This window comes from Piliocolobus tephrosceles, chromosome 5 (genome assembly GCF_002776525.5).
Source record: "Piliocolobus tephrosceles isolate RC106 chromosome 5, ASM277652v3, whole genome shotgun sequence".
Lineage (NCBI taxonomy): Eukaryota > Metazoa > Chordata > Mammalia > Primates > Cercopithecidae > Piliocolobus > Piliocolobus tephrosceles.
In genome coordinates this window covers 81,712,715-81,731,895 of record NC_045438.1, presented here as the reverse complement: position 1 = coordinate 81,731,895, position 19,181 = coordinate 81,712,715, and the positions used below count along the sequence as shown (strand labels likewise).

At 37.8% G+C, this 19,181-nt stretch overlaps 1 protein-coding gene across 5 annotated transcripts in view; it reads right to left on the bottom strand.

The window, feature by feature from the left end:
- The window catches only part of MAP3K7 (mitogen-activated protein kinase kinase kinase 7), a 73,618-nt gene extending 54,709 nt beyond the window's left edge, over positions 1-18,909 (bottom strand). For 4 of the 5 annotated variants that reach the window (XM_023205311.3, XM_023205315.3, XM_023205314.3 and 1 more), the window contains exons 1-3: positions 18,375-18,675; positions 3,211-3,321; positions 64-129 (exon numbers count right to left, since the gene is read on the bottom strand). In XM_023205311.3, the coding sequence (XP_023061079.1) occupies positions 64-129; positions 3,211-3,321; positions 18,375-18,494 (297 nt within the window). In that variant the 5' untranslated portion in view covers positions 18,495-18,675. Of the gene's footprint in view, positions 1-63; positions 130-3,210; positions 3,322-18,374 lie in introns of all 5 variants that reach the window. The other variant, XM_023205312.2, reaches the window with a different exon arrangement.
- Positions 18,910-19,181: the final 272 nt, after the last annotated feature.

Sequence of the window (19,181 nt, the reverse complement as noted above, 5' to 3'; positions counted from 1 at the left end):
ATAAACTACACACATCTGCCATGTCATTTCTCATAGGTGACGATGAAAAAGTAACAAACTTACTGGATTCAAGCAGGCTCCATAAAGCTTTACAATATTAGGATGGTTCACACGGGATAACTGCCGAAGCTGTTAAGAAATTAAGGTTTCTTTTATAAAGTGATAACTTTTGAAGTACTGATTTCACAGTATCATTAAAATCTTACTGCTGTACAAAACATTTGTTTAAATCATTCAACAATCACTATTTACTATGTAACAGGCATTGTAATCATAGCCTGAAAATACCAAATGCCTGCCCAGAACAGCACAAAAATCCCTGTTTTCCAGCTTATACAGTTTAGCTGGAAAGATAGACATGTAAACAAATAATTAAATCAATGTGCAAAGTGCTGTAACAGGAGTTAAGAACAAGGCATGATGAGTATGTAGAATAAGAAGAGATGAACTCTACCAAGAAATATTAGGATATGATCCCAGAGATGGTACTGAGCTGCATTATCCAAACCAGAAGTCATGTTATCATTGTTATCATCATCTTCATAGCTATGGTTGAACAGTCTAGCTACTCTGCATGGGGCCCTAATGTGCACTTGATAGATATCATATAATTATCACAACTGTGCAAGGTAGGTATTATCATTTCCATTTTAAAGATGAGATTTTAACCTTAAGTCTCAGAGAGGGTTAAATGACCTGTTGTATAGTTAAGAAGTGGGATTTGAACTTCAGTCTATCTGACTTAAAATGTGCACTCCCTCTGTATACTTGCCTTCATTCCATTTCCCATTTCTTGAATTCATTCTCTCCTCTCCATTCCCACTGCCATTGCCTTAGTAATCCCAACCTGAACTGCTGCAGTGATTATTATAGCCTACTAGCTGGTTTCCCTCTTTCTGTTTTAATCATCCCTGATCCAATGATCCATACTGAGGTCAGTGAGGGGTTTGGCTATACTTACTTCTCTTATTCTAGATCTCAAACGTCTGTCTTTGGGGACAGGTTTTGCTCTGTCACCCAGGCTGCAGTGCAGTGGTACAATCTTGGGTCACTGCAACCTCTGCCTCCTGGACTCAGGCAATCCTCCTACCTCAGCCTCTGGAGTAGGTGGGACTATAGATGCATAGCCACCATGCTTGGCTAATTTTTGTATTTTTTTGTAGAGATGGGGTTTTGCCATGTCGCCCAGGCTGATCTCAAACTTCTGGGCTCAAGCAACCCATCTGCCATTCCCAAAGTTCTGGGATTACAGGTGTGAGCCATCATGCCTATCTTCAAACTTCTTTCTATTAATGCCTCCCGCTCCACAGCAAACTGCTTCTTGCTTTGCTTTCATTCTTTTCCCCCTTCTCCTCTCTTTTCTGCCCTTTTTCCACTCTTCTTCCTCTTCTCTATTACATACATTATGCTGCTGGCTCATATTCAGTCCACTAATGTCTCTAAACCTTCATACTGTATGCTAATAAAAAGCTCTATCTGTATAGAGCCAACATACGTGGATTTTTGGTCCTAATAGAAGAATTAGTATCACTATTTATTGTATTTATTTACTATATGAAAATATATTTACTATATTTCATCTTGCTAAGGTTCAGCACTGAGATTCAGATAGCGGATTATACAAGCATTTCTTCCTCCTCTTTCCCTAATTCCCACTAAGACGGTAAAGATTTAAAAAATTTTAAGGCATAACCTAAGAAGGATGAAGAGAATGTAAAGTGCACAAACAGCATACATTTTTGGAAGCTGGAAAGCAAATGACTGGCAATAACTGATACAGCCACCTAGAAGAGCTACATCATAAACTGGCAATGAGAAAAATGGAGAAGCAACCAGATTTATCTCACAAAGCTTCCAAAAGGTTGGGGAGTGGCGGCAGAGCTAGGTACCTATGCAAATGAGCTAATCAAAGGACAGGGCAGGGGACAGCTTAAAAGACTCAAAGATTCCTTCCTTGACTTCAAACAGCTCAATGACTATCTCTTCTCATCCCAGCAAAAGACTAGAGGTTGGTTCTTCAGAGAAGGGGTAATAAATAGCATCTGGACTGGGGACACCAAACATAAATGAAGGAATGAGCTCAAAGTAGTTGTCTCTGGGAAGCAGAAAATTAGATTGGAGGAGATATAGGAGACTGAAGTCTGTTTCATTAAGAATTTTGGAGAACCATTTGACTTTTTATATTACATGCACATCTAATCTGGATTTAAAAAATTTTCTTCACGCTATTATGATCTTTTTGACTTGTGATTCCTAATGTTTAACACATATGTTACTTCACTCAGCTTTGTAAAACTGCTAATGTAACAGGAAATGATCAATAGCTTTATCTAAACTGTAATAAAAATATTGCATAAGACAAAGCTGAGGCCAGACTCCTAGAACATACTACTAGAAATCATCTTTTTTTATGCTGACATCAAATCACTTATCAGCATTTCTCAACTAATTCAGCCACTTATAAATCACTTTCTCATATCACAATTAAGTCCTCATTTTTCCATGTTATACATTAAAAATATGAAGCATATTTTGAAATTATGATTAAATGAAAAAACAGAGATGTAAATTCAGAAGGCTTATAAGGTAGAGGCCACTTATCCATTGGCCAATGAGGTTTAAAAACATTGATTTAACTAAATAATGTGATCCAAAATACAAAATAACAAAGTTAGTAAAGGATAAATTTGATAATATGCTAATCTCATGATTATTGGATTTTCCTTCATCATTCAATCTAATCTATTTCTAAGAGAATAGTTGCAAATTTTCATGCTAAATGAGAAAAATCAAATTTGAAATAATTTTTCTTTAAAATAATCTAATTTGAGTTTCTAAAAACATTCCATTTAAAATAAGTGTATAAAATTTCTTAATGTTAGATAATGGGAAAGCATACCATTTCTTTTCTATTTTAAAATTAAAATACTATGCCTTGAAATAGATCTGAATGGATGAAATGGATGTAACTGTTTTAATTCAGGGGTGAATTCATTTATGTAGTTAAGTCTCTTTTCCCCTAATTTTTAATCAGAATTAAGAGTATGAATGAGAAAATGTTCCTACAGCACTAACCTTTGATTAAGCCAAATTGCTGATGTTCATGTATACAAAGAAATGACATCTGAGAAACCAATCTTTTTCATAATATTAAATTCACAGAATATCTTAAGTGCAGAACTACACAAAAGAAATGACATCTTAACTTACCTCTACAATAAAGGCTTTCCTCTCAGATTCACTTTCTATTTGTTTAATAGCAACATCTTTTGCTCTCCACTTAGCTTTGCAAACAACTCCAAAGGCTCCTCTTCCAACAACCTGAGTTAAACAAACAAAAACACAAACAAAAAATACCACAAGAATCGGAATCAAATAGATCCAGCCCAATATAAAAAACTGAAGCCAATCTTTAAGACTTTAAATTAAAAAAACAAAAAACAAAAAACGTGGAAATCAACAGTATCTGGATTTGCCACTGAACGAGTATGAATTTTTGTTAAAGTGAGAAGATAATTAAATGCACGCTTGTCTCTATCTTTGAAAGTTTATGATCTATACACCCATTCATTCTCAAGAAAAACCAAAAAAGACACACAGAGGAACAAAGTAAAGTGATTTGTTAAATGGAGAAAAAAAAAAAAAACTAAAACAGGCAAGATGAATGAGAACACAGAAGATGATTTGCAAAAGCAAAAAGCAGGAACATATAATAAATATTTTCAGCTATCATATTTAAGAAATTAAAAATAGCCTTTGAATAATTCAGTAGGGATAGAGAATGGAGGAGAAAGGATACAAATATAGACGCTAAAAAGACTGGCCATAAAGGACAGACAAAATATAGTATTATTTATTCCATGGAATTTTATTCCACAAGAAAAACTATTGATATATGTCACATACAATATGAACTCCAAAAACATTATGCTAAGCAAAAGAAGTCAGACACCAGAGACCACATGTTGTATGGTTCCATTTATACAAAATGTTCAGAAAAGGCAAATCTATAGATAGATACCTGGGTCTGAGGGTGAAAATGAGAATTAACAGTAAATGAGTAGCTGGTATCCTGACAAAGTGATGAAATTATTAAAAAAAACCAAAACAAACAAAAAAAACCCTAATTTATGGTGGTGGCTGACAGCCTGGTAAATTTGCAAAACCCACCAAATTGTACACTTCAAATGAGTGAATTTATGATGTGTAAAATATATCCCATTACAGTTATTTTTCAAAAGTCATAAAAATAAAGATCAGCCATGTGTCATACTATTGTTGAAGGCAACTGATGAGTACTGCATGGATTCATTGCTCTCTCATGGTGTCCTATTTTTACAAATGTTTGACATTTTCCGTAATATAAAAAAAATGAAGAAAACAAAAATAGCTTTTGATACTTGTTAGAGTAAATTCATTAGATTTTATCATTGTGAAAGGACCTTAGTTAAGTACCATCTACTCCAATCTCTCAGTTTCCAATGAACCTAAGCACTTTGTATCAAGGCCTTTTTCTTTAGTGAAAAATCTCCATCTCTTAACCATATTTATATGTACTTTCTATGTTAATGCTTTACATATCTTAAATAATGCTTTACATATCTCATTTACACGGGCCTAGAGGAAGGTACTAATGCTATCCTCATTTTACAGTTGAAGTGCCTAGCTTTAAAAGCTACTCGGGAGGCTGAGGCAGGAGAATGGCGTAAACCCGGGAGGCGGAGCTTGCAGTGAGCTGAGATCTGGGCACTGCACTCCAGTCCGGGCGACAGAGCGAGACTCCGCCTCAAAAAAAAAAAAAAAAAAAAAAAAAGTAAACTAACTTGCCCAAGGCTATATAGCTAGCAAGTGTTAAAGTGCAGTCTGATGCTGGGTAGTGTAAGACCGGAATGTTACCAATCCTAATTTGTAACATATATAAAGCCTCATGTCGGGAAGCAGAAGTTAGTATCTTCCCTTGGAGGAACTTTCACTTTAGACTTAATATGAACAAATTCCTGGCACAAAACTCTTCTATAACAAAGCTGACTATAGCTAGGTTGATCAAATGAATTATTATCTAACTGAGGGCACTTTGGAGATTAAAAAGGGGGCATTAATAATAATAATATTAGGATACTAGTTGTAAACTGGGATGTGTATGGCCACTCTAGCCATAGCTTAAACTCCACTTCATGAATCACACAAGGCAGAATGAACATTTACCATATTGTTCAATGTCTAAATCCACTCAAATGGTTAACATTTATTGAATATTTACTATGTACCAGGTACTATTCTATGTGCTTTTAATGCATTCACATATTTAATCCTCTTCCATTTAAAAGGGAGGCAAATGGAGTCACATGGTTGTAACTTGCCCAAGATTGGATGGTCAGAAAATATTCAGAGAAGCCAGGATTTGAAGCCTAGAGCACGTAATAATGAACATACTCTATATTCAGCTTCTGTTCATCAGTGGCTTAAAGGAAATGGAGCTGCCTATAGGCAAAATTGCAAAGTAGGCCAACATCTCTGGTAGCTAGTCTTTGTTTTGATGACTTTCCACTCGTCCTAGCCCTGGGCACTCATTGTTCTGTGGTTTAGGTTCTTGTTCTCCTTCACAACTCTCATCAGACATTTGTACTTGCCATTCAGTTACTTTATTGTGAATAGAGGGTACTGGCTACCTGATACCATTAGAATAAATGAAAGAGCACACCCAGGCTCTGAAATCCAATAGACTTGAGCTTGAATTAGGGCTCTGTCCACCTATTAGCTCTTAATGGTGGACAAGTTTGAGTTTCTGTTTTCTCAACAGTAAAACAGAAGTGCTGACGTTTTCCCTTGTGAATATCTACAGGATTTGTAAGTTAAAACCAGGTATTTCCTTAAATACTACAAAGAACAGTAAGTGCTTGGAATTGGGTATGAATCAGTGTCAAGAGCTATAGTACTCATTTCTTTCTTTCTTTTGGGTAGAGATGGGATCCCACTATGTTGCCCACGCTGGTCCTGAATCTCTGGACTCAAGTAATCCCCCTGCCTCAGCCTCTCAAAATGCTGGGATTACAGGAGTAAGCCATTGCGCCTGACCTGTAGTACTCATTTCTCTCGCAATAAACTAAGATGAATAGCAAGCAGGTCCTAAAAAACTTCAACTTCATGGCAACATTAGTCTAAGAACACAGGCATGGAGACCAGACTGTATCTATTGATATTACTATTAAATACAAAATGATCATCAAGTAATTTATGCTTCAACCATGTATTTATAAATACATCACGGCAACTGGTACTTACTAGGAATCCTCTTCTTTCATTTTCTCTATTTTGAGGAACGTCCATACAGGGATTCCAAACATTATCTATATTTGTGAATCATACGTTTGTCATAAAAATTCATTTGACTATTTGTAATTCATAAGTGCCACCTAGTGATGAGAGTAGAGCTGATTCTAGGCTTTCGACTTAAAGCTATGGGAGCAAAATGTGGCCAAATGAGGACATGATAAACTTTCTCCTTTTTGCTCAAGAAAGCAATTTTCTAGAACACCCTGAAATACAAAACAGGCCCATTCCTGTAAGAAGAGCCCTGGGGATCAAGAAGCCTCCATTCTTATTAGGGCCATAAGATATTTCACATGCACAGTGAAATGACAGGGTCTAAAATTATAACAAAGAAAGGTGAAGATGTCCAAGGTTGTACTGACCTGAAATATATGATAGAAATAATAACTGCTGTGAATTCAAAGGAGATTATAAGCACAGTCAATACTTAAAGAATTAAGTTTCTGTGTATCAAAAATGACTTCCCATTTTAAAAAATAGCATAAAGGTAGATACACTGTGGATGAGAAGAAAAAATATATATAAAGAATGGACCCCCGCCTTCAAGGAATCGCGGTAGGGAAGAAATCTAAGACTACATAATAGTACTTAAAAACTTTTAAACACTTACCAGCTGAAGAGAGCCAAAGGCAAGGGTCCATGATGAAGGCTAATAAACTCCTCCCTCCCCCTTTTCAGGATAAGGTTAGGGTAGGGATTCAAGAGAAAAAAGACTCATAACCCTCTCTTCTCACTTAGATCCCCGAGAGCAGGCATCCTCACAGAATGTGCTCTGCAAACACCAGAAGCTTCAAAGGAGTAAAGATTGTGGCAAGGACGACAGACCGAGGGAGGCCCTACCTTGGGTTCCCTCAGCCCCAGTAGAACATGTAAGGGATATAGAAAAACTCTTGTGAAGCAAAAAGCAAGGTAACTGAGAATTAAGGAGTCTTCTGACTGCAGGAAGGAGGCTGTGGTAGGGCAGAGTGTTGAGACCTACATGAGAGGTCTGTGGGATGGCAGCTAGCTCAAATACTTAATGAAGAACACAGCTGGGTTTCAGAGGATTAATGAAAGCCAAGGGGAAGGCCTGGTCAGCAAGCAGGGAGAAATGGGTTAGGTCTTCTGCCTTCTGATGCAAGTGAGGCTTGATGTTGAAAGAATGATGAACTTCATTTGTTTACTCCTTAAACCAATATTTCTTTAGTGCCTACTACATCCAGCTACTGTTTGGGACAACAGAAATACAGAAAGAAATAAGACAAAGGCTCTGATCTGATCTACACAAATGCATTTTCTAGTGTATGTGGAAGGAGGGGAGAAGGAGAAAAGACAATCAACATACAAACAAAAGATGAGTAAGAAAAAAATCAGACTTTAAAAAAATGCCACATAGAACAACAATGACAACAACAAAAAATAGGATGCTATGACCAAAAGACTAGTGGCAGCTCCAGGCCGGGCAGTTTGAAAAGGCCATCTAAAGAGGTTACTAATCTGACATTCGGATGACACAATGCACCAATCCCAGCACTTTGGGAGGCTGAGGCGGGCAGATCACGAGGTCAGGAGATCGAGACCATCCTGGCTAACACGGTGAAACTCTGCCTCTACTAAAAATACAAAAAATTAGCGGGGCATGGTGGCGGGTGCCTGTAATCTCAGCTACTCGGGAGGCTGAGGCAGGAGAATGGCGTGAACCCAGGAGGCGGAGGTTGCAGTGAGCTGAGATCACGCCACCGCACTCCAGCCTGGACGACAGAGCTAGACTCCATCTCAGCAAAAAAAAAACCAAAAAAAACAAAAACAAAAACAAAAAAAACCAACAACGAATATAAAGCTTTGCCCTAAGGGAAAAGAAAAACCTCACTACCTTATTCACTTCAATATGTGAGCCCCATCTAAGGGCTATGTGCTATTCTAGGCACTGAAGATACAAGAGTGAACAAACAAAATCAAAATCCTTGTTCTCATTGTTTATATTCTTGTGGAAAGAGACAAATAAAAAGGGAGTTGTGTGCTAAGAAGAAAAGGAGTGTAACTGTGTGTGTATACACACATGTACGCACTCCGCCTCACTCTGATTTTAGACAAGGTAGTCACTCATGGCCTCACTGAGAAAGTTGACATTTTAGTAATGATCTAGAGAAATACTTGGAGTGTTTGGTGTGGCTGGTGTATAGTGGAGGAAGGGAAGAGTGATTGTAAGGTAAGGCTGGAGGGACAGGCAGAGGTTGGATCCTGAATGGCTCTACCTACCATGAAAAGGAGTTTGAATTTCAGTCTAAGTGCAACGTCAAGGAACTGAAAAAATTCAAGGAATTAAGGATGTTATATGACTTTAAACAAAATCATTATAGCTCTTATTTAAAGAAAGGATTGTAGGGAAGCTAGTATATATAAATAGAGACCCATTAGGAAGCCATTATAGCAGTCCAAACAAGCAACAATAGCTGTGAGGGCAAGGTCAATGGTAGTGCAGAAACTGGGCAGACCTGGGACATGTTTTAGAGGTAGAGTTAATAGGGTTTGCTGATGCTCTGCATCCAGGCAGGACAGGTGTAGAGGAAAAGAGATGAATCAAGGAAAACACCTAGACTGGACAGCAGTTTACTGAGGGATAAGAATGATGCAGATTTTTTTTTTTTTTTTAAATAACTCAGAGTTTGGTTTTAGTCGTATGAAGTTTAAGATGCCTACTGGATATCCAAGAGGAGATATCAAGTAAGAAGGCAGAAACGTGAGTGAGAGGATCTATGGAGAAGTCAAAGAGATACAAACTTGGGAGTCATTAGCATGTAGTCAGTTTTTCTAGGCAATCAGTTGGAAGAGGTAACCAAAAATAAATATGGAGATATTGGAGTCCAGGAACTGAGCTCTGAAGCAGTTCAACATTTAGATCACAAGAGAGGAGAAGGAATGGGCAAGGAATAGGAAGGAACAGTCCATATGGTAGCAGGCAAACTAGGAGAGCATCAGAGAAGCCAAAATAAAAAGACGTTTCAGGAGGAAAGCAGATATAAGGACAGTGAAAGCATAGGCCAGTGGCTCTAAAAGTGTGGTCTCTGGTTCAGAGCATCAACATCACCTGGAAATTTATTAGAAATATAAATTCTCAGGGTGCAACCCAGAATTACTGAGTCTGATGGTAGGGTCAAGCAATCCATGTTTTACCAAGCCCTCCAGGTAGTTTCAATGTTTGAAAACCACTGCATTAGGCTAATCCATTAACAATACATAATAAGGCAAATATTTCAGTGGAGCCGTCATACAGACCAGAGAGCCCTCCCTTGCTGTTGATACTATTTGTGGAAGCTTTCCACAGCACCCATAAGTCATCTTGGGCAGGAGAAAGGGAAAAAGAAAATCCTTATGAGGGAAGACTGAATTCTGAAATAACCGAATTAATCTTGAAATTTCTGAATACAAAGATACTTAAAAGAGATAAGTATTACATTGTAAATACCTTTGTTGTGGCAAGACCAAATGCTTTTCTCTACTGAGTTGAAAAGAGGAATGACATAATTAAATAGTAGTTATAGAAAAATAGTTAAATTTCTGAACTTTTAAAAACAAGTAAGAAATAGAGACAGAAGGACAGGAGTTTTTGTTGTTGTTGTTTTGTTTGTTTTTTTGAGACAGGGTCTCCCTCTGTCACCCACGCTAGAGTGTAGTGGCGCGATCTCAGCTCACTGCAGCCTCTGCCTCTCTGGTTGAAGTGATTCTCCTGCCTCAGCCACTCGAAAGTAGCTGGGATTACAGATTTGTGCCACCACACTCGGCTAATTTTTGTATTTTTAGTGGAGACGGGGTTTTGCCATGTTGTTCAGGCTGGTCTTGAACTCCTGAGCTGAAGCGATCTGCCTGCATTGGCCTTCCAAAGTGCTGAGATTACAGGTGTGAACCACTGCACTGGGCAATAGACAGGAGTTTTGTGCTTTAAACAAAAAAGACTATAAGCATATATCCATAAGAGTAGAAGATAGAATAATTAGATGATATATACAACAGATAAAGTTGTTTCCTGGTATATTTTGCATTCTGATATTAGCTCTCTAAGGGAGAAATCTGAATGGGAATTAGAGGTGGCAGAAGGTGCTATGTAGCATGCCAGGGAATTACAATATACTTCTCATTCCTTTCAAGAAATAACATTCTAAAGAAATGCAATTTTATTATCTGTATAACAATAATGCAACCTTATATTTAATAATATATTATAACTTGTAAAGCTCTTTCTTACAAACATGATGGAGTCTGTCACCATAAACCCATGAATATATAGGATTTTTTATTCCCACCTTAGAGAGAAGAAAACCAAGGCTCCAAGAACTGAAATTACCTATTCAAGGATCATGGAATTAGTAAATCAGAGTCAGCTTTCAGGTATGTTTCATGGTGCCAACAAAACAGAGGCCTGCCAGATACACACAGGATTTGGTCCAGTGCCTGGTACAGAGAAAAATGCTACTCAAAGGCAGCAAGTATGATAACAACAATCAACTCTTCAAAAGATTATATTCGAATCAGATTTTTAGCTGTTTAGAAAGGGGTTTTAAAAAGCCCTAATCTCCTTTAAGAAAAAAGAGTGAAGTTGGGTTAACACAAGGCTTGTGTACAAAGGGCTTATGGTAGTCTCCAAAGATGGCTGTCAACAATCCCTTCTCTGCCTGTCTCTGCTTAAGAAAGAGTTCTATTTTAGCCTCCTTCACTGATTCTTCCTTCCTCTGTCCAAAGCTTAGATGCTGCTACTTTCCAGGGTTCTGTCCTTGTCCCTTTTCTTTCTGAATCTGTTCTCTAATCTCATGGCTTCATACTCTCAAATCTCTCCCATCCAGGTTTTGCCCAAGCTCAAGATGTATTTAAAACTGGCTTTGAGACTCAGGGGCGGTCCTACAGGCTTGTTAAGTTCAATATGTCAAATGCTGACTCCATTATCGGTCCCTCACTTGTGTATATTGTAGTTCACTTGATGTTAGTTAAGTAGATTTACAGATATTATCTCATTTTAATTAAGTCAATTCTCACATTTTAGAAAGGTTTTATTTCCAAAGTACTTATTGCAACTTGAGCCATGATCAAATGATAGTATGAAACCTTTCATCGCCCATTGTTTAAAAATATCTATTTTATACATACACACTGAAAACTGAGTATACAAAATAGAAAGTGTTTTGTTTTACCAGTAGGAGATAAATAAAGAATTGTGGAACCACTGCTCCAACAGGAAACGCTTGTTAAGAAAGTTCATTACTGTCTGCATTCCACCTCTCTCAGGCTATGTAAAACAGCACTCCACTGACTGGGGAAAACCTTACATGTGTATAGATTTTTTAAAAAATATCATATATACTTCTAAGAAAATGTTTCAAATGGTAACAAATTTCCCTATTGTATTAATCAAGAACATAAAATGGTGGAGAAGATCAGATGTAGAATAATAATATGTCTGGACTACCAAGGCCAAGCCTAAAAACACATAAGGAGATTATGTACATTATTAGATAAGGAATGAGCCAATGTTACAAACCATAGAAAGCAAATTTCATGTTTTTCTTGACATATGGTAGATCAACAGAAAAAACTGGGATAGATGGCCACTCTTGAGACATACTGGCAATGGAGGTAAACAATGAAAAAACTTAATATGCAAGCTGTAAACCACTGAAAGAAGGCCACTTTTTATTTACTACTAAATTTCTAGTCCAAGTTCACAAATCAAACATGCTTTCTGAATTGTACTCTTTTCTAAATAATATAGTTTATTTGACACACTATAATTAACAATTCAGTTTTTCTGTTTTTTGAAATTTTTTATAGAGACAGGGTCTCACTATGTTGCCCCGACTCGTCTCAAACTCCTGGTCTCATACAATCTCCCACCTTGGCCTCCCAAAGTTTTGGGATTACTGGTGTGAGCCACCGTACCTAGCCCAACATTATTTTAAATGACTGTTTTTTCCCCAAAGATGAATTTTCATCAAAAGTGTCAAAAGGAGAACATATCAAGTTACAAGTATCTCCCCTATCATACACATCCAACTAAAATGGTGATCTACAAATAAATATTTCAGATATTCTTCATAACCCTTCATTTGTGAAAAACAAGAGGAATGCAAAAAGGACTTTGGTTATAAAAGGCAGGTCAATTTGGAAATATTTCCTTCTAAATTTATGAATGTTTTCTAAATCACAATGTTTTTGGTTAATTACTTTATGATAAGCATTTCTCCCCCTATGGTTGAATCCTCTTTGTTTTGGGTCTACAACTTTAGTCTCATACAATTAAGTAGATTTAAATTTAATTTTTTAATAAAAATATAGAAGAATATGAGATGGTATATAGAATATTTCCATGCAATTACTATTGAAAGGCACAAAAACAAAAGTCACGTTTTGTGTGTATGTGTTATTTTTTATTTTTTATTTTTTTGAGAAGGAGTCTTGCTCTGTCGCCCAGGCTGGAGTGCAGTGGTGCGATATCAGCTCACCGCAAGCTCCACCTCCTGGGTTCACGCCATTCTCCTGGCTCAGCCTCCTGAGTAGCTGGGACTACAGGCGCCCGCCACCACGCCCGGCTAATTTTTTGTATTTTTTTTTAGCAGAGACGGGGTTTCACGGTGTTAGCCAGGATGTTCTCAATCTCCTGACCTTGTGATCCGCCCGTCTCGGCCTCCCAAAGTGCTGGGATTACAGGCTTGAGCCACCGTGCCTGGCCTGTATGTGTTATTTTTAAGGAAATGCCTTTAAAAATTAGTTTCTTGATGATGCAAGATGACCCCATTCCTTCAGACAAGTCATGTTAAAGAAAACAACCAAACACATACCTAACCTAAACTAAATGGAAAAGGATGTATGCCTTTGTGCTCTTAATTTATTATTAAATAATTCTTTTAATTGTTCTGAATTCATGTTATTTTTAGTTCAGTGACTATAGCTTCAGTTTCATTTGGCTCTGTTCTATGAACTATCTGAATGGACCCCTGGTGATACTGGCATTGTTCTCGCTACAAATGCAGAACATGACAGAACAAGCATAGATCATACATTTATTAGTTAGGACTTGGAGCCTCCAACTATGTTAGAACTTCAATATCTATTAATAAACTGTGGCAGAGTGGAACTGCCATCTGCTGACAAGATGGATTTGATAACATAAAAGTAAAGCTTTGATTATTCAAGCTTTCTTCTGAATTTTTCATGCAGCCTTTTAATACCTGCCACAATACATCTCACCGTTTACTAGGCTTTTATTTCAAATAATATGCTCATGCTATCTTTTAAGCTACACATGTACAATACAAAAATTATCTCTGTAGCTACTTCTTTAGTAATTTCAGATTTCTACTGAAATCAGTGGTCACTTTCACATGAAAGAATGTATTTATTTTAGGTATCTATAATTAAACAGTGACTAACAAATCTATGTACTCTGTTTAGACCACTATAAATTAGGTTTTTCTCTAATACCAATTCCCCATATATTTATAACTTAAACCTACAAAATATATGCAACTATCTATATCTCCTCTTTGTAGTATATTTTAGCTTTTAAAACAAAACCTTTGTGTGTCTCCTTAACAAGGCTGAAGAATACATACAAATACTGCAGTAATTTTATGTGTCCAATACGGTAGCTTTGTTCCTACACTATAGTTGAGGTCAGCATTATGGGTCTCCCTTTTCAAAAGCAACCATTGTAAATAGGGTCTTTTTAGCACTCTGTAGTAAAGACCTACCATTCGTGGCTTACTCGTAGCATCTGGCCCTTTACAGCATCTTTTATCCCTGCTAAACAAAAGTATCTGCTAACTATAATAGAGTTGACATTAAAACAAGACTCAGATCTCATTTCTAATATAAGTGTTGCCTTAGCCAAATCACGTAACTTAGCTCCTGTTTTATCACATGTAATATAAGAGAACAAGATAGGCATTTAATTCTTATGATTATGCTGTGATACTTTCATGTACTCATTGAACAAATATTTATAGAGATTCTAGATTCTGGGCATTGGGGTTACAAAAGTGAATAAGGCATCTTACATTTTGCTGAAGGAGAAACACAATTTCAGTTACTGGTAAGTACCATGAAAGATAATAGAAATGACAAAGATCTAGGTTGCTCAGGGAATGCTTCTCTAAGGAAGTATTAATAACATTTGAGGTGGGACTTGATTGGTGAGGAGTCAGTCATTTCAAGTTCTGGGGGAACAGCACTTCAGGCAGAGGAACAAATGCAAAGAAAATTCATTTTAGTGACTTTCCCAACCCATGATGGTCACCTTATTCAAAACCTAGTTTTAAACTTGTTCCTACTCAATGGAACCTTCTGTTATTAACTCTGTTTTCAAATTATGGCTTAAGTGTTTAATTTACACTATATTCACAGTTTTAAATCTGTGGTCTATAGTTAACTGTTCTGTGTTTACTCCAGTCTCATATCATACTAAGTCAGACATTTTAAGGAGGTAATCCTAGGATTCTTCTATCATCCTTTTTTTTTTTTTTTTTTTTTTTTGAGACAGAGTCTCGCTCTGTTGTCCAGGCTAGACAGGCTAGGGTGCGGTGGTGTGAGCTCACTGCAACCTCTGCCTACTGGGTTCAAATGATTCTCATACCTCAGCCACTCAAGTAGCTGGGATTACAGGCTTGTGCCACCACACTCAGCTAATTTTTGTATTTTTAGCAGTGACAGGGTTTCTTCGTGTTGGCCATGGTGGTCTTGAACTCCTGGCCTCAAGTGATCTGCCTGCATTGGCCCTCCAAAGTGCTGGGATTATAGGTGTGAGCCATTGCACCAAGCCCTATTCATCTTTTATAGTACCTAAGAGTATTATGCACAGATGAGAATGCTCATTAAATGCTCAGGACCAATTACACTAAAAAGGAAATCAGTTTTTTGTTTCCCCTTTCCCATATTAGGTTTGGTTATAGAGTACTTCAGAAAGTACTGAGTGACACTGTAAATCCAGTGGAAAGGGCAACTGACTCACAAGTGAGAAATCTCATATTGAATTCCCAGCTTTACCATTTACTTAGGCATGCAGCTTCTGGCAAGTCAAACTCTATGACTGCTTGTCAAGATCTGTAAAATGGGATATCATCTGCCAGGTCAACCCAGGATTAGTTGGTTACCAACTAAATTCTACAGGAGACCATGATCACTGTCCTTAAAGAACTTCTAAGCTTACTGTAGAAAACACTTAAATACTGGAAAACATGAATGTGTTTTCATTTTAGAACTGGAAAAGACCTTAAATGATCTTGTTCCATCCTTCAGTTTACATGAGTAACCACAGGCCCAGGAAAATGTGGTGACTTCCTCAAAGTCACAAAAATATATTATGGCAGAATCAGTACAGCATCTACATTTTCTAATTTTCAGTCCAGAACACTTTCCACTATACCACCCTGTGTAACACTTCTTGCAACCCATCCCCTCTTTTATTCCAACATTCTCTACAGCCAGATCTAGATGGTAAACACTAAATGACTTTTTAAAAGTACCTAGGCAGATTTCTGAGGCTGAGACCTCACCTCATTTGATTGAACTGAACTGAATCTAAGATGTGCCAAACTAATACTATTGAGTTACAATATTAGAAATGCAAGATCAGCTGATGTCTTAGAAATACGTATCTACTAAATGATTGCATATTTGGCCTGTGGTTGAATTATTTTTTTTTTAGTTTCTAATTATATTGATATAATGCAATTCAATTATATTGAGAAATACATAATACGATTTTCTTAATTTAGAAGGCAATATTCTCATACAATATAAAATATTGAAAGCAACATAAAGTAGTTTTTGTTTCTGGTCATCTTCCTCTGTTATCTTACAACTGAACTGGAAGTGTAATCTAAGTTGACAAATAGCTAATAAGTGTCCATGGTTCTCTGGATTGTGTAAAACTGGTTTAATGTATGCAAATGAAGAAGATGATGGAAATTATGTAATGCTTTCAGTATCAGAAAGGTCCAAATACAATCTTTAATGCAAAAATGAACTGAGTATTAAAAATGAAAGGGAATAAAACAAAAAACCCAAATGATTGCCTAATATTAAAAATAAATTTTCGTCTAAAAACAAAAACCTACTCCCCAGAAATGTCCTAAACACACACACACACCCACATACACACAAAGATTGAAACATTATCTACATTGAGAGAAGGGTCTTGGAAACACAGAAACCTAACCAGAAGTGAAATAGCTTTAGGGGAAGAACATCAAAATGATAACTACCTCCTTAGTAATTTGTTTTTCCATGAATCAAGAATGTAAAAAGCGTTAGAAGGTAGCATACAAAAACTAAGGTTGTAAGAACCAAACGAAGTAAGTTTGTGAAAGCATTTAGTAGACCATAAAGCACAAGTTATTATTATATAACAATTTGTAGTCTACAAGCATAGCAATTCACCACAGAGCAGACGTAAACGCTTATTTAAAAACTGCAATTCTTGTATACTGACTCACGGAATTTTTATTCTTAAAAAAGAATATTAGCCATGAAAGTTGGATCAACTATCCACTTCTGGAAAAGGAATTTATCATAGCCTCAATGTAAAAAAAATAAACTTAAAAACATTTCCCCCTCTTTTCAAAATACAGGTCTTCTTTTAGCCGTGTGACCTTAAAGCAGGTCACATTTCCTCTCTGGAACTAGGTTTCCTAATATGTGTCAGGCCCTGTGGTAGGTGTTTTGCATATAATGTCTACTAAGATCTGTTATGCAGATAAGATGAAATAGAATTTATTAGCCCTTTCTTAAACTAAAATTCAAAGGGGTTAGGAAACTTGCCCCAAATCACACAGCTAATAATGGCATATCTGATACATTGAACTTTCCTCTAACTCCAAAGACCTTGCTCTTCCCACCATATTATCTTGTAAAACGAGGATGTTCTCAATGATCTCTAAAGTTACTTTATGTGATAAAAAATATATAATTCAGTAATCCATTACTCTTCCAAAACATGCACAGGAAAAAAAAATTTATTTGTTGAACGTTATCTCACTACTTCGAACTTGCTGACACTTAAAAATAATTTTAGAATTTTAAAGTAGACATAACTCGTTGACAATCTATAATATTTCACTAGGTTTTTCACGGGATATATAACGCAAGTGCTGAATAAATTTAAAAAATGGCAAATAAATGGTAAGAGATAGTATTTTCAACCAAAGTGTTTAACAAGTTCTAAAGTGTCTTTAAAATATATATATGCAGCTTTTACTTTTCTAAATTTTATAGTCATTAGAACCCAATTTACCTCTCTGTTAATCTGAAAAGCAACACTTTAAAGTCACTTTGAAATACCTTGTTCTAAAATAAATTACTGCAGAATAAAGAAAGGATATGGGTTTTCTGATAGCGATTTCCAGTCTAATGTTATATTCTGATTGTCATCGATCATTCGTTATCTCTTCAGAATATGCTACTTGAAACATCTTTTGATCGTAGATCAGTCTGTGTTACTTATGGTGAAATTCACCTACATTAGCCCAACTGAAAGCCGAGCGTTTAACCATTACGAGTATTGCTGTGCGGTATCGGAGAAATTGAGAACCATTCGGTGCTAAGGGAAACACTTTATTAGACTTGATGATCTACTAATTTAACAAGCATTTATTGAGCATCCCCTACATGCCAGATACTGAAGCAGAAGTCGAACATAATACAATCATTGGCCACTAAGAACATCACGTCCAGTGGACTGAAACTCCAGAACGGCTACGATCTTCGCTGAAACTACTACTTACAGATACGAGAACTGGTGGACCACACTGTCTCACCAGTTCATTCTCCTGTTTATCACCGGAATATCAAATCCAAAATCAAGCGTACCCAAGACAGGAAAAAAGGCAGCTACTCCCGAGCAGTTGAGCTCAGAGAGTAACCCCCACTCCCACGTCAGTGAGGGCTGTGGGGTCTCCCGGGTGGATCCCACAGGGTCCCGCGAATTAGAGGGGCCGGGGAGGCACCTTCAGAGCCGGGACCAGGCAGAGACAGGGGCGGGCCGGGCTGGTACCGGCGTCTCCAAGCCGGGCCTCGCTCACCTCTTCCACCTCGATCTCCTTGTAGTCGATCTCTTCAAAGTTGAGGACCTGAGAAGGGGCTTCGATCATCTCACCGGCCGAAGACGAGGAGGAGGAGGAGGCGGCAGAGGCTGTAGACATGATCCCTGGCGGCGCCCGGTGGGGCCGGGAACGGTGCCGCCCGGACAATCCGGGTGAGATCCACGCCCACCCGCCTCCGGACCGACCCTCAGGCTGGAGCCGCGCAGTCCTGCTACCCGGCGATCCGTGGCGGGGGGAGCGGCAGCGGCCACAGCCGGGTCCGGCTCTGGCTCCGCTGCGTTTTCCGTCGCTGGGCCCCGCCCACTACACTTCCGGTTCCGGGCTGAAATCGGAAACAGGAGGAGGGCCGAAAACTCCGGGGGTGGGAAGGGGAGAATTTTGTGACTTGGAAAGAAAAGGAGGGACAGGTTGGGGGTGGGGTGGAGTAAACTAAGAAGCAAGCTTCGACCTCTAGAACAAATTTCGCGAGACCTTTACTACAGGGCCTCAGCAACCGGATGATACCGCGAGAGCGGACGCCTGACGTAATTAAAGTGCGCGAACGGAAGTGGCGCGGAACATGACGGAAAATCTGTACGGTTGGTTCCTTAAGGACCAGCGGGAAAGATAAAAGCTGGCGTTTAGTCTCTGCTGCGTGAAATATGTCTTGGCCTCTCTTTCTCTACTCTGAGCTGCCTGCAGACGGGCGAGGTGGTGTTGAACTGTGTTTTTTGTGACGAAGCTTGCTTTTAAGTTTCATCCCTAAACTAAGTTGACCTGTTTCTTTAAGAGGGCTTGTAAAATGTG